At 51.5% G+C, this 15,958-nt stretch overlaps 1 protein-coding gene across 1 annotated transcript in view; it reads left to right on the top strand.

Moving 5' to 3' along the window:
* UNC5B (unc-5 netrin receptor B) overlaps positions 1-15,958 on the top strand; it is a gene marked incomplete at its 5' end in the record, with an annotated part of 54,553 nt that overhangs the window by 26,959 nt on the left and 11,636 nt on the right. The window contains 2 exons of the mRNA XM_082308515.1: positions 11,722-11,943; positions 15,661-15,804. Of these exons, the coding sequence (XP_082164641.1) occupies positions 11,722-11,943; positions 15,661-15,804 (366 nt within the window). The remainder of the gene's footprint in view (positions 1-11,721; positions 11,944-15,660; positions 15,805-15,958) is intronic.

Raw genomic sequence — 15,958 nt, 5'->3', positions numbered from 1 at the left:
GGCAGTGACAGCTGGCTCTTCCCTCCTGTCACCCTGCCCCAGGACAGAGACAGGGCAATACCTATTTTCTGCATTCAGAAATACCATTTTGGGGGGATTTGGGGGTTTTCAGGTGCTTGTACACAGTTGGTTTGAACCCAACCTGATCACCACTAGCCCTGGGCTCGCTGGCAGCTGTAGTGGCTGACTCACGGTGCCATGGCATTGCTGCAGCTTGCAGGCAGTTCGTCCAGCCCAGGTAGGGGCAGCCAGGCATCACCAGGATCCGTCCCTGCTGCGGCGTGGGCGTCGGGCAGCATCTAGACTCCCTGGTCCAGGGCAGGAGGGAGGCCATTTACTGATTGGGCTCCAGGGAAGAGCAAATTGGAGCCAAGCTCCATTGCTGCAGCAGGCTGGGGATGTGGGAGCGTGCCCTGCTCAGGGGGAGGCTGGCCTGTGGCCCTGGGTGCGGGGCTCTGCACCAGCCCTGCCTGCCCTCCCAGAGCAGAGGTCACTTAATGACTCTGATTACCTGCAGTATGGCCATATTTAATGCAATTAGCGCAAATCACTTATGGAAATGCAGCCGCTGGGGGATGGAGAGGAGAAGAGGACGAGGCTGAGGGGCACAGCGCTTTTTTCCTCCTTTTTCTATGTGCCTCCTGCTTGATGCTCAGTATGCATGATCCTTTGCCCCTGCTCCCTTGAGGCCTCTCTGGATCACCTCTGGTCCCTCTCTCTTGCTGCACAGCCCTTGGAGGTGCCTCCAAGCCCTGCAGGAGCCATTTCACTGCTAGCCCAGCTAAGGCTATGCCTTGGGTGTCCTGCATCCATCCTAATTATGCTCCAGTTTGAGATTGGAGATGCTTAGCACATTTGTCACTGTAAAGTCTCTGGATTCAGCGCCCCAAATTTCATTTAATTTGGTAGTGTTGCACCTTGCTAGCAAACATCCTAATTTTTTAGGGCAATTTTTGTCAATACCTTGTGGTCCTGTAGCACCAAGTGAGAAGGGAGGGAGGGGAAGGTGTGGGAGGGAGCGGGACTTGCGTGTCGGTGTATCACTACGTATAGGTCCATACAGGTCGCAGCATCAGTGAGGATGCTGCCATGTGGGGTGGCACGGACCCCCAGAGCCGGAGCATTTCCAGCCCTGGCACCTCCGGCACTGAGCGGTACCCACGCTGAGAAGAGCAAGATGCTCGTGGGGAGGCTTGCCCACCTGGGAGTCAGGGTTTGGTCTGTGGGGCAGAGCAGGAGCACGCGTGCCGGAGGACAAAGGGAGGAAAGAGAAGCTCAGGGCTGCGGGAACACGGTCTGTGTCCAGAGAAGAAAAGGTGGAAATTCCCAGTGGTGAGAAAGGAAGAAACCAGCTGTGGTGGCTCAGGGTCCCATGGTATATAAATGCCAGGGAGCGTGGGAGGGGAGGAAGGTGCCCAACAACGTTAGGAAGCTCCTGAAGGCTTTGCCGTCGATGGGAATGGGAGTGAGAGGGAAAAGGTTTTGGTTTTTGTAGGGGTTTCCTTCCGCTGGAGCATGGGGTGTTTCTCCCCCTGGTGCAGGCAGGGAGGCAGCGATGCCAGGCGAAGGCAGGCACCAAAAATAGGCACCCACCAGAAAAACCCCCAAAACCCTCCCAGCTTTAATCGTATCTCAGTTTTTTGCTCTCTGTAAAAGCAGGCGCGAAGTGTTAGGAGGCCAGCTGGCTTCGGGGTTTAGAGGGGAAGGAATAAAACTAATCAAGGTAATTGCTAAAATCCTTTTGCAACCGGCCGGAGACCTCTCTCCATGCTGTGATGGGAAAGCCAAGCTCTGGTCTCGAGTACATGCTCTCCTACCTGCTCTTGGCTGCAGGGATTAAAGTATAACGGAGGCAAAGGGGATGGAGAAGCCTTGTCCTCTAAGCTAGTCTCACTGATTGTTCATTTTTTTTTATTCTTTCATAGGGATATTACTGAAAGAGGGGGGAGAGAAAAGTCTTAATATTTGATACTCAACATCAGAAGGGATGATTTCATTTTTTTTCTTAAATCTTTTTCTATCCCTGTTCTCCCCCTCCCCCTTTTTTCCCTTCTGTTTGTCCCTTACTATTGCAGTAAAATGAGAAGGGAAGAAAAGGGCAGAGAAAGGACAATGAAAAGCAAAATATTTCCAGCCTCCATTTGGTGGTTGTTGTTTTGGTTTTTTGGTTTTTTTTTTATTTTGTTTTTTGTTTGATCGTAGCAACAAATCTGAAAGATTAAGGGCAACTTTAAAGACCGTTTAATAAAGAGGCCTTAATCAGCTGCTCTTGTGATGTTCCTCCCCCAGTTGAATTAATAGGGAATTTGGGGCATCGAATGGACCTTTTCTTTTGTTGTGTTTTTTATGATTAAAAAGTAATGCAATGATTAAAACGATTTAAAAACAGTGCAGCATGGCACCGAGCACCTTCCTCTAAGATGGAATTTGAATGCCCCACAGGGTGGGAGATAACCCCAGCCGGTGGGTCTGGCAGTGGGAGCCCCGGCACGGGGAGCGGGTGCTGTGGGTACCGGGGAGCGGGTGATGCTCCCAGCCCACGCCTGCCGCCGAGCGAGCTGCAGGAGAAGAGTGGGAAAAGCATCGGGGAAAGTAGGGCAGCGTCTGGCGAGGGGCCTGCGGAGAGGCTGGCTGGAGGCGGCGGGAGCATCCTTCCAGCCTGCTTTGGCTTCCCGGGGCTTGCGCGAGCTGCTAGGGAGGAGAGAGTGGGTGAGATAAAGACAAAAACGATGAGAGGGGGGAAAAAAAAAGCTTTCTCCTTTTGCACTGCTTTTCCCTTCTTTGCAACCAGCTGCCTTAAACTTTTTGCTTTACTTTGTTGGGCTCACGCCATCCCTCAGTTCCCCGCATTGGCTTCATTGGGGTGGGACATGCATAGCCCTCCTTCCCTGGATTTTGGGAAAATCCAGAATTATTAAACCTTGTGAGCCACTTTTAGAGGGTTGTCCCCCCTCGATGTTTGGCATCTGGATCCTCAGAGGGCAAAACCCACTCCCCTCCAGCTCACAGCCCCCGTGTGATGTGCATATCCAGGGTGGGATGCTTGGAGCTGGGATGCCCGCTGGGCAGCAGAGCATCCTCCTTTTCCCAAGGAGCACCGGGTGGTTCGCAGTCCCGCTTGCCACCGGTTTAAAGTTGCTTTTCATGCCTGAAGCCAAGGCGGTCGCCTCCAGATTTGCACATTGAGGGAAAAAAAAAAAAGCCATTGCAAAACAGCCGCTTGGAAATTGTACTCTCAAGGGGAGTGCTGGGGAATTTACATTTTTAAATATGTATGTAATTTGGGCGAAGGGGAAATCGCTTTCTGTCTGCGAAACCAGCAACTTTCTTTCTCACGGAGTTAGCATTTTAAAGCTGCATTGCTCATTTGAACAGGAGACCCTTTTTTTTTTTTTGTTTTTCCAGGGAGAGATTGCATCTTGCACTTGATTTACTGCAGTTTGAATGATAATTAATAATTCGTTGGACTTTCTAGCGTTAACCGGGGCAACAAGTCCCTGTTTGTTTCCTGTGTTTTTTCCCTTCTCCCTTTTCTTGTTGAAATTATTATTCTTTTCACAACAGAAACACAGTACATGCCATACATGTGAATAAACAGCATATTACCGCATTATCCGCTGCTGGCTTTTTTCTTTTATGAGCCAAAGCAAATAAATAAAAGTTCATATAATTATTATATCCATTAAAAATAACGCTGTAGCTCAGTAAACAGAACAAACTATACAAGAGTACTGTGACAATGAAATTAAAATAGCACAAAGAAAAGTGTCCGTGCCCATAACAAGAACCAGCGCTAGATGAAATTTGGAGATAGTTTTCAAACATAGCTGCTTCCCTGAAGGAAATGTATAAAATAGCACAAAAGAAGCGAGCACAATAGAGTGTAACAGGGATTTGCTACATAATTCCTCCTCCTTTTTTCTTTCCTTTTTTTTTTTAATTCGGTCTCCTTTCCGTGGGTATTTACAGGGATTCGCGAGGCTCACAGCTCCACTCTGTTAAAACCAGAAATAGGGAACAATTTACTCCAATCTGCCCGCACTGTTATAAATCTATATAATGAAAAATGAAGAGGTTCATACCATAAGGGATCTCAGCTGTTTACACTTCTCAGGAGGCTTCTCCTTTGATTATCATAATCATAAAGATAAACAAAAGAGTAGCGGCTCCATAAATACTCCAGTGTAATGCATAATCAACAAGATAAATCTCTCTCCTCCGAACTCCCAGCAAGGGAAGTTGCTGGCAGAGCCTGGGTGTTTCTCCTCCAGGGATGGCGGTGGTCGGGGTTTGGGTCAGACCCTCTTAGCCACCGTGGCTTGCGGTGATGCAAGGATGCTCTCGTGGGATGCTCAGGGATGCTCTGGCGGGATGCCCCATGCAAGAGCACCCAGCTTTTAGTTTTCCTCTCGGGCTGCTTTGCAAAAGCCTGACCTGGGGATTTAGCTAAAGAGATGATTTTTTTTTTTTGGTCAGGTGAAATGGTTTTTGATCGATAAGGCTGTTGCATGCAAAAACACCTGTGGTGCTGCCCAGCTCCTTCTTCCCACCCTTTTCTCAGCACAGACTTTGCATTCTGCATTTTTTTTCCCCCTCCTCGTCCAGTCCTGGTTTAATAAAGGTGCTCAGCGAGGGAGGCCGGCTAAAGGCTTTTCATTTGGCTGGGAGAGGAATCTGCTTATTTTCTTCCAAGGGTGTAATTAGGGCTGGCTGGGCGCACCCCCTCATTACCCGTGCTGGGGAGGAATGCTTTCTAATTATAACATTTGCCTGCCGCTGGGCGGGGGGGGATCTGCTAACCTGTCTGGGATGCCACTGCGAAATGGTGTCCTAGTGTCTGTCTGTCCCTGGTGTCCCCAGCCTGGGTGGGCTCCAGGAGGAGCTGGAGGTGATGGGATGGAGGGACGAGGCTCGCTCATGGCTGGATTTACCTCAGGGGATGATGCCACATTTGGCAGGAAGGGATGCAAAGGGACTGTAAAACACCCGGGAAAGGGCAATTGATGGAGGAAAGTGAGCTGGTTTGTCAGACAGAGATGCTTTGGGAAAACGGTTAAGTGGTTCTTTCCAAATTTAGTTTTATTAATAAAAGATTGGTGAGAATAGAGAGGCTCTGTTGTGTTGCATAGAGGGGCTCAAGGGGGTTTGCAGCCTGCGGTGCCGTGGGGCAACGTGTCAGTCTGTCCGTGCTGCCCCTGAGTCCTGCTGCTCCATGTAGGGGGGGGTTCCCCAAACTCAGCCCATGTGACCAGGCTTGCAGGTGTTTTCCCGGCTGGTGGGAGTGGGAGGGCTGGGCTCCGCTTTTTGTGGGGGCAGAGAGGAAGACCCTATAAATGCACGACCCTGAGGTAGAGCAACACCTTCTGTGGACCCCAGCACATCACTGGTAGTGAGTGTCGAACACGGCAACGCATTGAGTGCTGTGTTTTTGTGGTCCAGCCTTTGCTGAGTTACCATTACATGTGCTTGGGGGAGGTGTCAGGCGTCCACGGGGATGGGCATCCATGGGGATGGGCACCCTATAAGCACATCAATGACCGGACATTCCCGTGGCTTTTTGACCTCGAAACCCAACCTTGCTCCAGACTGGAGATGAGATGCTGGGTATTGCTGTTTCTCCTTTCCCTGTCCTCCCCAGCTTCCCCGTGCTCAGTTTTTGGCCTCCTGAGGCTGGGTCTGTGGGCAGCTCGGGTCCATCTCATCCCGTCCTCTTAGTGCTCCCGCAGAGTGAGATATTAATGAGCACTGTGCTGAGTTAATGAGGCTGGGGGGTTACATCAGCAAGCTGTAAGCAAGCACTCGGAGGGGACAGCAGCCCTCGGGATGGCGGTGCTGAGGGCCTGTTACATCCCCTGCATCTCATTTTCATCAGTGCTTCCCAGCTCGCATCTCAACCCGCTTTAAACAAATCAGAGCGTTTTGAAGGCATGAAATTTTGCGGGCTCTGTGCAAGGAGAGGGAGCTGGGGAGGAAGCTTCACTCAGTGCATGTGGCTTCAGATCTTCCAAACCCATCCTCAGTGACACCCTTTATTTTGGGGCATCAGATGCATCCCCAGAGAAGGGGGTTTGGGCCATGGCTTTGCAAGGCACTGCTCTGCCTCATGGAGACTTTGTCTTTGAAGATGTCATGAGCTGCTGGCACCTCCTTGGTGATGGGGCTTTGTGTTGGGAGACTGCACTAGTGTGTGGGAGGCTGAATTTGTGTGATGAGGAGCAGAGCAGGGCGGAGAAGGGGACGCTGAGGGAAGAGGGGATGATGCTTTGGGGAGAGAGGATGCTCAGGGTGCTTTCAGGAGGTAAAGCTCAGCTATGTTTTACTGCTGGACCTGAAATTATCCCAGGAGGGCACTCTGCGATGGGAAGCCCTTGGGAACAGGGCAGCCCTGGACTGGTGATGCTGGCTCCCCCATGAGCTCTGGGATGGACTAAAATGTGGTGGGATGAGGACTGCATCCCATGTGATGACCCTCTCTCAGGTGGGGATGCCTTTGTGTCCCTCCAGGGCATGCAGTGGGGATGTTCTAGGTCTGGTGGGCATCCTGGCATGGGAGTGAGCCATGCCGTGGCTCTGTCACCACAGTTTGCTGGAGCTTAAATGGCAACAGGCACTAATCCCTAAATGAGTCTGTTCATATGCTTCCCCTGGAGGCGATAGGAGGGGATTTGGGCTGTGGGGAGAGCCCCACTCCAGCCTTTCAGACACCTCGAGCCATGGCCAGAGCATCCCTGGAGCTGGTGGTGTTGGGAAGGCAGGCAGCTCTTGTCCTCCACAGCTGCAGATAAGCTGTCATATTTTTTTTCATTTCTACAGGAGGATTTCTACCCACCCAACAGGCGGGAATGGGTTTAACCATTGCCTCTCAGGCCTTTGCATGAGATAGCGCTTGTCCCAAGACAGGCATGAATGGGGCGAGATGGAGGCAGAAGGGGTTAAGCACCCACCACCACTGAGATAGCTGGAGAAACACTGAGAAACCCAGGCATCCCGGCTTAATCCTTACATCGCGTTCCTGCCTGCCTGGTGCTGCGGGGAGGGATGCGTGGCCGTGGGTGATGGGCACCGGGCTTCGCTGCTACTAATGCTCCTGTAATCTTCCAAATATTTGGAGGGATAACAATTGCAGGAGAGAGGATTTTAACGCTTTCCTGCGGAGGTTTGCTCGGCTGTTGCTGCTGAGGGGAATTGCGTTCTGAGCTTGTCATCCCTTGTGCTGTGTGTTTGGGGTGATGGAGGGGGGTTAATGCTCGACCCCGACTCCAGTACTGCTCCCTGTGCAGGCTGGTTGTGTTGGTTGGTTGGGGTCATCAGTCTTCAACCAAGTTGCAAACGCTGGCTGCGAACATCTGCAAGTCACCCCGCAGGGAACAGATGCTGCGGATAATCCAGCTCAACCTCATCAGATTAAAATGTGCGATGAGGGATGGGGAGAGGAGACTGGAGAGGAAAGAAGTCATCGGTGCCTGTTCCCCTCCTCCCTTTTCTGTCTCGCTGCTCCTACCACGCTCATCCTCGGGGTTTCAGGGTTTAGTCCCATGGGTTGAGCCCAGAGCTGCCCCCTCTTTCCTTCTCCTCCCCCAAATACAGATATAGTACTGAAGTCAGTGCTCCAGCCCATCCCATAGCACGTTGCGCTGCAGCACACGACTGCATGCCCCGTGTAGCGTGAGACTGTGGGATGGCGACAGCCTGGGACTTCCAAAAAAAGCCCCAAAAGGGAGCTGGGAAGCAGGCACCCACCTCCAACGGGAAGGAGGGAAGCCGGCAGATGGGAACCCCCTGTAGACGTCTGCCAGGGAGATGATGATTACAGTCAGTGTAGTGCACTCTCAAATATTTATTAGTTTGTCACTGCTGGGAGTTATATTGCTTGTCTGATTGCAGTACTGGAAATCCCGGCTGTGCAGGGCTCCTTCCCTGGCTTTGCATGCAAAAGTGTCTCTTTTGCATGTGCTGCTCCTGTGGTCAATGGGCCAAATTGTCACCTCAGGTGGGATCAGAGCAGCATTGGGCAAAGCAGCAGTGGCCTCCGTGCACATGTGGGTTAAAGCACCTGTTCCCAAGGGTGATGCTTATGGCCAGCTCCTTGCAAGCACCCGTGCCAACCCTCCTGCCGACAAGGTCTTCACTGGTATTAAAACTGTCTGATGTCCTAGTACATACCCCCAACGTGACGTTGGCTGTCCAACCTGGAGAAGCCAGAGACCTGCTTCTTGCAAGGTTTCTTACATATATAACACAACCATAATATAATAATAATAATATTATGCAAGACCATTGCAGGGGAAGGTTGTCCTAGCAGAGGATACCCTCTCCCACCTTTACAGGGCCATTTATTGATGTTCTTATTACGCTGGAGCAGACCAAAATCTTTCCCCAGCCTCTCCATCCTCTGCTCTTTTAATCCTGGCACCGACAGCACCTTGTCCTGGCTGTGCTGGAGCTATTTGCCTCCTTGTCCTATGCAGGAGGGACCGCATGGAGGTGATGGTGTTGCACCATCGGGAAGGTGCTTTTTTTTTTTTTTTTTTTATTTTGCAGTTGCTGCTGGATAGTCAGGGCAGCCAGGGGCAGCGCTCGTTCATCCTCATGGCATGAGCGGGCGTGCTTTCCCCCCCACCGACTGTATGTGGATTTTTTGCCCCCCCCCCCCCCCGCCATGAGTGTTAGCAGAGCGAGAGTTTTCCCATGCAGCAGGTGGCCGGGTGTCGGGAGCGGGGATGAAAGGCTGGGTTGATGGCTTATGATAAATGTGCTCAGCATGGTTCTCCTCCCTTTTTTCATCCAAAGTCCCCGTTGTTCCTCTGCCTTAATTCTTCCCCAGCGCGTTTAAATACCAGCGGCCATATCGTGCTGGAGCCAAACGCCCTGCCCAGCTGCAAATGCTTTTTTTTGGCTGGTTTCTGGATGGAGAAATCACCCTCCCCTTTGCTTTGCTCCCAACTGTGAGCAGGCAGGAGCCTGGAGGAGCTGTGGGGTTGGGGGTCTGCAGCACAGCCCCAGTTACGAGTCTGCCACAAAAAAACCATCATCTTTTTCCCCATCTCCTGTTAGAGCTGCTTTTTTGGCCCCAGATCTCTCTTGGTCAGACATAAAAGATCTCTCAGCTGTTGTGAGTTTGCAGGATTTAAACTTTCCCAGCATCCAGGATGCTCCTAGCTTTAAAGGTTTGGGTTTTGGGGGTTCGCACCTTAAACTGAGCAGGTTTTTGTAGCCACCGAAAGCAGATGCTGGAGCTGGCTGGGGCTGGGGAGAGCACCTTGTCCCACCACCCTCATCCCCAAACTCACTGTGCCCCCTTGGAGAAGAAACCTGAAGCATTGAGCTTGAGACACCCAGTATGGATTTGGGCAGACCCTCTCTCGGGGTGGGGGGCTGGATGGGACCCATCGATGGGGAGGTCGGCAGATTTTCAGTACTGCTGGCAGAGTTTCAGCCCTGAACCCTGTGCTGGGGGACTGAGGTGGCTCCCACCGCAGCCCAGAGCATCACCCATCGTGCTGCAGATGATCACGGGTGAGTCACAAATCTGCAATTTTTGTCCCTGTCGGGCTGTGACTCATCCCTGCCCCGCTCCCAGATCCTCTCAGATGGCCTGAAGTCTCATTTAGCATCACCAGAGTGGTGGTGGGGTGGGAGAAGACGTGTCTTTGGCGTTGGCTGCTGGAGAAGGACCTCTCCTTGCCCACGGTTTTGGGTGAGGGGACATGTGCGCTTCGGGGTGTCACTTTGCCAAAGGCAAGCCCCAAAAGGGAAGGTCCTTCTGAAAATCACCTTCTTTGGGGATGTCAGGTCCTCCTGGGTCATCCTCATGGTGCTGGGCACGCTGCAGGACTCTTTGCCTGCACCCTGGGGTGTTAGACCTGGCTTGGGGAGAAAACAAAAAAAATAGGAAGAAAGAAAAGAAAAAAAAAGCAGAAGAAAAACTTAATGGGGAGCTTCATACCTGCATTACAGGCGGGGATAGTATATCTTGGAGTAGTTATCATCTCTGCCACTGCCCTTGGTGGTGCCTGGGAGAGGTTGGCGCTGGCCCTGGGCAGGGCTGGCAGCGGCTGGGGGGGCTCCACTCTGCCAAGAGACAAATGGGCTTCGAGTGTTTACATTCCTTATAGCAAACCTGCCTTCTAAACCAGTCTGCCCTTAGAGCTGTTAAACAAAGCCCAGGAGCCACCCCTGCCCCAGGACGGGTGGCGAGCGAGCCCCCCAGGCATCACGCCAGTGGTTTTTGGAGAATGCTCTGCAGCACATGATACCTGTGCCCTTTCCCGGTTGCCACGCTTGGGTCCATCTCTGCAGGCTGCATGCTGCAGGGATGCGGAGAGCATCGTTTCAGACAGGTTTTCACACGAGCCCATGAGTGAAGTTTTGTTGGCTGCCTCCGTTGCCAGTTGAATTATCTCCTGCCAGCCCCCTTTGCCAGGGAATTTAGGTTTGTGGCATTAAAGTGGTTTTAAAAAAAAAAACAAAAAAAACCAACAACCAACAAAACAACAACTCAGTGGATGCAAAATTGAATAGTAAATTTAAAAAGAAAAAAAAAAAAAAAGTGGGGTGCTGGGAAAATTACAGGTCTGCAAATGAGATGGGGGGGGAAATGGCCGGTTGTGGAGAGGTGGGGAAGAGCCAGCCAGAGAGAGAGAAATTAGCCCGGAGTTTAATTCATTGTTTCCAAAAGAGCAGTTAATGGATTATGACAAATGTCCTACCGCTCTCCCTTAGCACTGTGTTAAATGGAAATGGAAAGTCAATTTTCCTAAATGGATTTTAAACGACTGACCTCGTGTGGTTTTTTTCCCTCACTGATTTTTGCTCGGGAGGCAGCTTGGTCATCTTGTTTTCTTGACGCATCTGATTTTTTTTCTTCTTTTCCTTGAATCTCGGAATTCTCTGATCCTCTCCATGCAGCGCTGCTCCTTGCCAAGGGTGACGAAGGGAGTGGGCTCCTTTATTCCTTGCCAGCTCCGGAGATGTTATCACGGGGCTGGGGATATTTACTGTTTTCCTGCACGCTGCAGTGCCTGGAGTTGAGAATCACAGCTCTCACTGGGGGAAGAGAGGAGGAGGAAAAGCTCATAACTCTTTTAGGTGTAAAAAAAAAAAAAAGCCTTGTGATGTGACCTGACTGCTAGCGAGATGCCCAGAAACAACAGGTTAAGCAGTAGCATCCCAGTGCGTGTGTTTTATCAGTCCTGTGATATTTGGGTTTGATATTTATGGGCCAAATGGTTGGAAACAGGTTTCCTATGTTGGATGCTGCAGATGCTCCTTGGCGTCAGTCACAGCATCTTCTCAGGCTTGGAGCATGCCTGTGCATTCCTCAGGGCTGTGGGAGGGAGGCTTGGGATGGGGGACAGCAGCCCCTCCGGAGCCTCTCTGTGTCCCTGTCACCATCCCTGGTCCTGGGTTTGTTTTGCTTTTTTCCTGGTGGTCTCCTCTAGTGAGATCACCCAGGCTTTGGGGTTAGCCAGGGCTCAGGGTATGGATGGGCAGGCTGGTACCCAGGCAAAAGCAGGATGCACCCCGCAGCTTTTCTTTTTTTTTGGGAGCCTCCAGCCGTCTTTTGTTTTCTGAGCATCTTCAGCAGGGGCTGCTGGTGACACCACCACATGTGGGGCTGTCCTGGGAAGGAGAGGGAGGGATGAAGCGGCGCAGGCAGGAGTTATGTCCCCGCTGGGATGGGACTAACAGCACCTCCTGACCTTCTTGCTCTCCTGGCAGGGCTGGAGTACAGCGACGTGCTGCCCGACTCCTTCCCCTCGGCCCCAGCGGAGACCCTCCCTCATTTTCTGCTGGAGCCGCAGGACGCCTACATCGTGAAGAACAAGCCGGTGGAGCTCGTCTGCCGCGCCAACCCCGCCACCCAGATCTACTTCAAGTGCAATGGGGAGTGGGTCAACCAGAATGACCACGTCACCAAGGAGAGCCTGGACGAGGTCACTGGTGAGCAAAACCACCCTGCCATCCCTCTGCCTGCCCTTTCCCTCTCTCCTTTCCAGGCGCTTCTGCCCTTTTCTCTCTTGCACATCCACACTGGAGATGATTCTTCTCCAGGGAGACCAACGGGTCTCTTTGATTCATTTTTATCATTCCCAGGTGACTGCAATCTCATGAGGTCACTTTTGTATGTTTTGCACCTCCTTGGTCCATGCACAGCTTGTCTCTCTTTCCGTATCATCAGTGAATTTTAGTAGAGGAGCTGCCCCTTTCCAGACCATTGATGAAGACATGATGATGGTATGGGTCACCATACCCCATAGAAGCTTGGGGAAGTCAGCCTGCATGCTTACACGCTTACCCTTTTGCAGAATTTGGGGTTGTTAAATGGGATTTGAAAGGCAGCACGTTTGAAACTGATTTAAAAAAGGAAATGCCTTCCTACAAAATACCTAATCAACACGTAGGAGTCTTTGCCACAAGGGGCGGCAAAGGCCGGCAGCTTACTCAGGTTTGCAAAGGGATTAGATATTTAATGGATAATGAGAACATTTGCAGGTAGGATTTGAAATGCCTTTTAATGGCAGATGAGCTCTGCCCTGCGTCAGAGGACAAGTCAGCCTCTGGCTGCCTGAAATGGGGGGCAAGAAGGTGGTTTAGGCATCTTAGGGGGTGTCTTATTCCATGGGATTGGGCTCCACAGAGCTGCTTGCCCTGTGCTTTGAAACATCCCGGCATGAGAACAAGGTGTGGGATTTTGATATATCATGTAATCAAGTAGATTTGCTAAAATTGGGATGCCTTAGCTCAGCCCCCATCTTTTGTGCACCAGTTCTGGTATCTGCGGCCTGATCAGGAGGGGAGGAGAACGATCATGTTTCCCGTGTAAGATCTTTTCTCTGCCAATCCCTGAGCCTGCGGCATCCCTCATCTCTGGAGGGCTTTAAGCCAAGGCAACCTTTTGAACTGCTGCAGCATTGGACCCAGAGGCAGGCTGGGTTTAGAGGAGAGACTTTGTCAGCCTGGAAGAGCACAAGTACTTTTACAGAATCTTCGCTTGTCCCTATTTTTCCCCCAGCCTTGTCCTTCCCCAGCATCTCCTTGGCATCATTTCATGCTAGCCGTGAGCCAGTCCTTGCATGGGTGCGTCTCTGAACCTGTTCTGCAAAGGGGGGATCATTTCTTTTCCCTGCGGCTTTTTGAGCCTTTCATCCTAAAGCTGTTTCATCTGTTCCTGGGGTGTTTTTCTTCCAGAGCATCTCTTTGTGAAGGATGGTCAAAAATGCATGGCAAGGTTGTCCCCTTGCTTCTCTGGAGGCTATTGGGAGCATTGGCAGCACCGTTTCTCTCTTTCGGGGTGCATCTTCACCTCCCAGTTCTCACAGAGGCCAGATTTGAAACCCTCACTGCTCTAGGGCAAAGTCAGTGCTGATTAGTGACGGAGCAGCCTTCATCGAGGGGTTATTAATTTATTTATAACGTGTGGCTGTGCTGGGTCAACGCAAAGGTTCATGCACCCTGCGTGCAGCAGTGGTGGATGCTTAGGGGAAGAGCATTGAACCAGGACAAGGATGGAGCGATGGACCCCGCTCTGTTACCCTCCTGGCTTTCTGCAGTCTGTGATTAGGGACTCCCTGGTCCAGCGGTGATATCTTAGCAGTGTCGTCCAGGCCCGGATGGATTCTTCCCCTGATAATGTGTCTAAGTGCTGTTAGGACTCGTTTCTCCTCCGGGTTGCCCCAGCATCATGTAGCAGGGAGTTTCATGGCTTAGCAATGTGCAGTGTGGAAAAAGCACTATATTTCTGTCCCCACCGCTTGATCCATCTCTTGGGTGAATACCCCTTACTGAATAACCTGCCTTATGCAACTCGAGCAAAACGGGCTGGAGAAAACATAGCAGAAAGGGAGCAGAAAATCTGTGCAGCAGAACCTTACCCTATTTTAGGGGGGGACTCATCCCGTAGGGGGGACTCATTTGCTTTGGGCCAGCATCTCCCTCTTAGATCCCAGTCTGCAGATGCAGAATGTGTGCCAGCAATTTGGGGAGGAAACGGTGCACACCTTCTTCACCCAGGCTTCAAAGATTATATCGCTGCTATCAGTGAACAAACCGGTAATACCTTCAGTACAGAGGTGATGCCGTGCATGTAAAACTCCGCCGGTGTGGGCATATCTGCCCGGCAGCTACCCTGAGAAAGCAAGCTGGAACCAAAATGGTTTGCTGTGCTAAAAAATCTGCATTTGCAGCGCCTGCCGTTCGTAGGGAAAGCTCCTGCAAAGGGCACCGGGGAGAGCTGGCCACGAAGTGACGGGTTAACAGTTAGGCATTCGTGACTTTTTAAGTATCCTTGGTTAAAAGCTTGGAAGAAGGGACCTTTAAAAAAAAAGCAACTTTTACGATGACGTGTCTTGAATGAGCTGGGCTCGGTAATGCTCTGACTGCGTCTGATCCAAAACATTTCATGCGGAAGAAAGCAAAAATAGGCCAAGTCAGAGAGGATAATTCAGCCGGACGAAAAGGGACGGTTGGTAAGAGCGGCTGTGTTTGGATGCCTGTAAGCCTTCTAAATAGTCACTCCTGTGAGCTGTAAGCTCAACCTACAGTTTTGGATAGGCTTTGCTTTTGGAGGTTACGGAGATAGCGGGGCATTTGCAGGATGCTCCCCACCTTTCCAGGACTGCTCAACCCACCCCACTGGGGCTTTCCAGAGAGACGAGATGGTTTTGAGCCATCTCAGTCCTGGGTCCTTCCGAGACCCCTGATTTTTCCAAAAGTGCTTGGCCCAAATGCCTTTTCTTTTTTTTTTTTTTTCTTTCCCTTAATAGTGGCAAAATAAATTGTATTTCCTTGGTGCGTGTTTGTCAGCTATTCCGCAGGAAGGTGGCAGAGAGACGGTAATTGCTCCTCGCAGCACTGGGAGCGAGCTAACAAAATTACAGCTGGGGAGCATGTGGCTCTTTATTGCCGTGAACTTGAGGCCTTTTTATAAATAGAAGCTACAAAAAAAGGGCAGGTATTGCTGAAAATAAGGAAAAGTAAGCCCTGAGTCTCTCCTGCCCTTGGCAATGGGCACGCCCTGAGGGGTTGATGCTTCAGGCGAGCTTCAGCATCCTGCGGTCCAGGGGACCATGTCCTGCATGTGGCAGTGCCACCTTTGTCATCGCGCCCCTGCCATGGCTAGGGTGTCCTGGCAGACTTCATGGAGGTGTTGGGGGGTTGTTGGAGGCGTGTAACCCTTTTTGGGGTCATTGGGCATGAAATGCCATCATTGTTGGATGATTTCCTTAAGATCTTTTATTTGTCTTGTTATATTTGTATTTAAATGGCAGCTGACAGAGATGGTTTCTCCCCACAGCGAAGCCTTGGAGGCATCCTTCAAACCTGGTGGGTGGGAAGGGGTCTGGGCAGGGACAGGGACATCGGTGGTGGGGGAGAGGGTGATACCTCTTGAAATGGTCAAGAGGTCCTGGTCCTGCCTAGCCAGATGGGGGGAAAAAAAAAGACTGCTTCATGTGAGTCATTGCCCTGGCTTCGGCTTCAAGTCACCCTCCGGAGGAAACAGTCTCCGTGATTTGCAGAGGTGCCAAACCTGGATGCCTCTGAGATGCCTCCAGCCCTCGAGCTCTGTGCATCCAGCAGCCCTCCTCCTGGGTGCCGCCTTAGTTGCCCTCCTCCCAGGTGCTCCTACCGAGCTGATGCCATCCCTCTGTCCCCTTCCAGGGATGCTGGTGCGGGAGGTGCAGATCGAGGTCTCCCGGCAGCAGGTGGAAGAGCTCTTCGGCTTAGAAGATTACTGGTGCCAGTGCGTGGCCTGGAGTTCTGCGGGCACCACGAAGAGCCGCAGGGCGTATGTCCGCATAGCGTGTAAGTCCCCAGTACACATAGTGCTTGCTCAGTGCTCCCTGCCCCTCTGCAAGAGCTGCGTGCACTTCCCTGCACTGCCTCAGTTCTTGTTTATTTAAATGAATGCATCTCCCACTTTCTTTCCCACTTTGAGGGCCCTAAAAGGTTTCCAGAA

The sequence above is a fragment of the Platalea leucorodia genome (genome assembly GCF_965183815.1).
Source record: "Platalea leucorodia genome assembly, chromosome: 4".
Classification (NCBI taxonomy): domain Eukaryota; kingdom Metazoa; phylum Chordata; class Aves; order Pelecaniformes; family Threskiornithidae; genus Platalea; species Platalea leucorodia.
The sequence above is the reverse complement of the archived record's forward strand: the minus strand, read 5'-3'. Positions and strand labels throughout refer to the sequence as shown.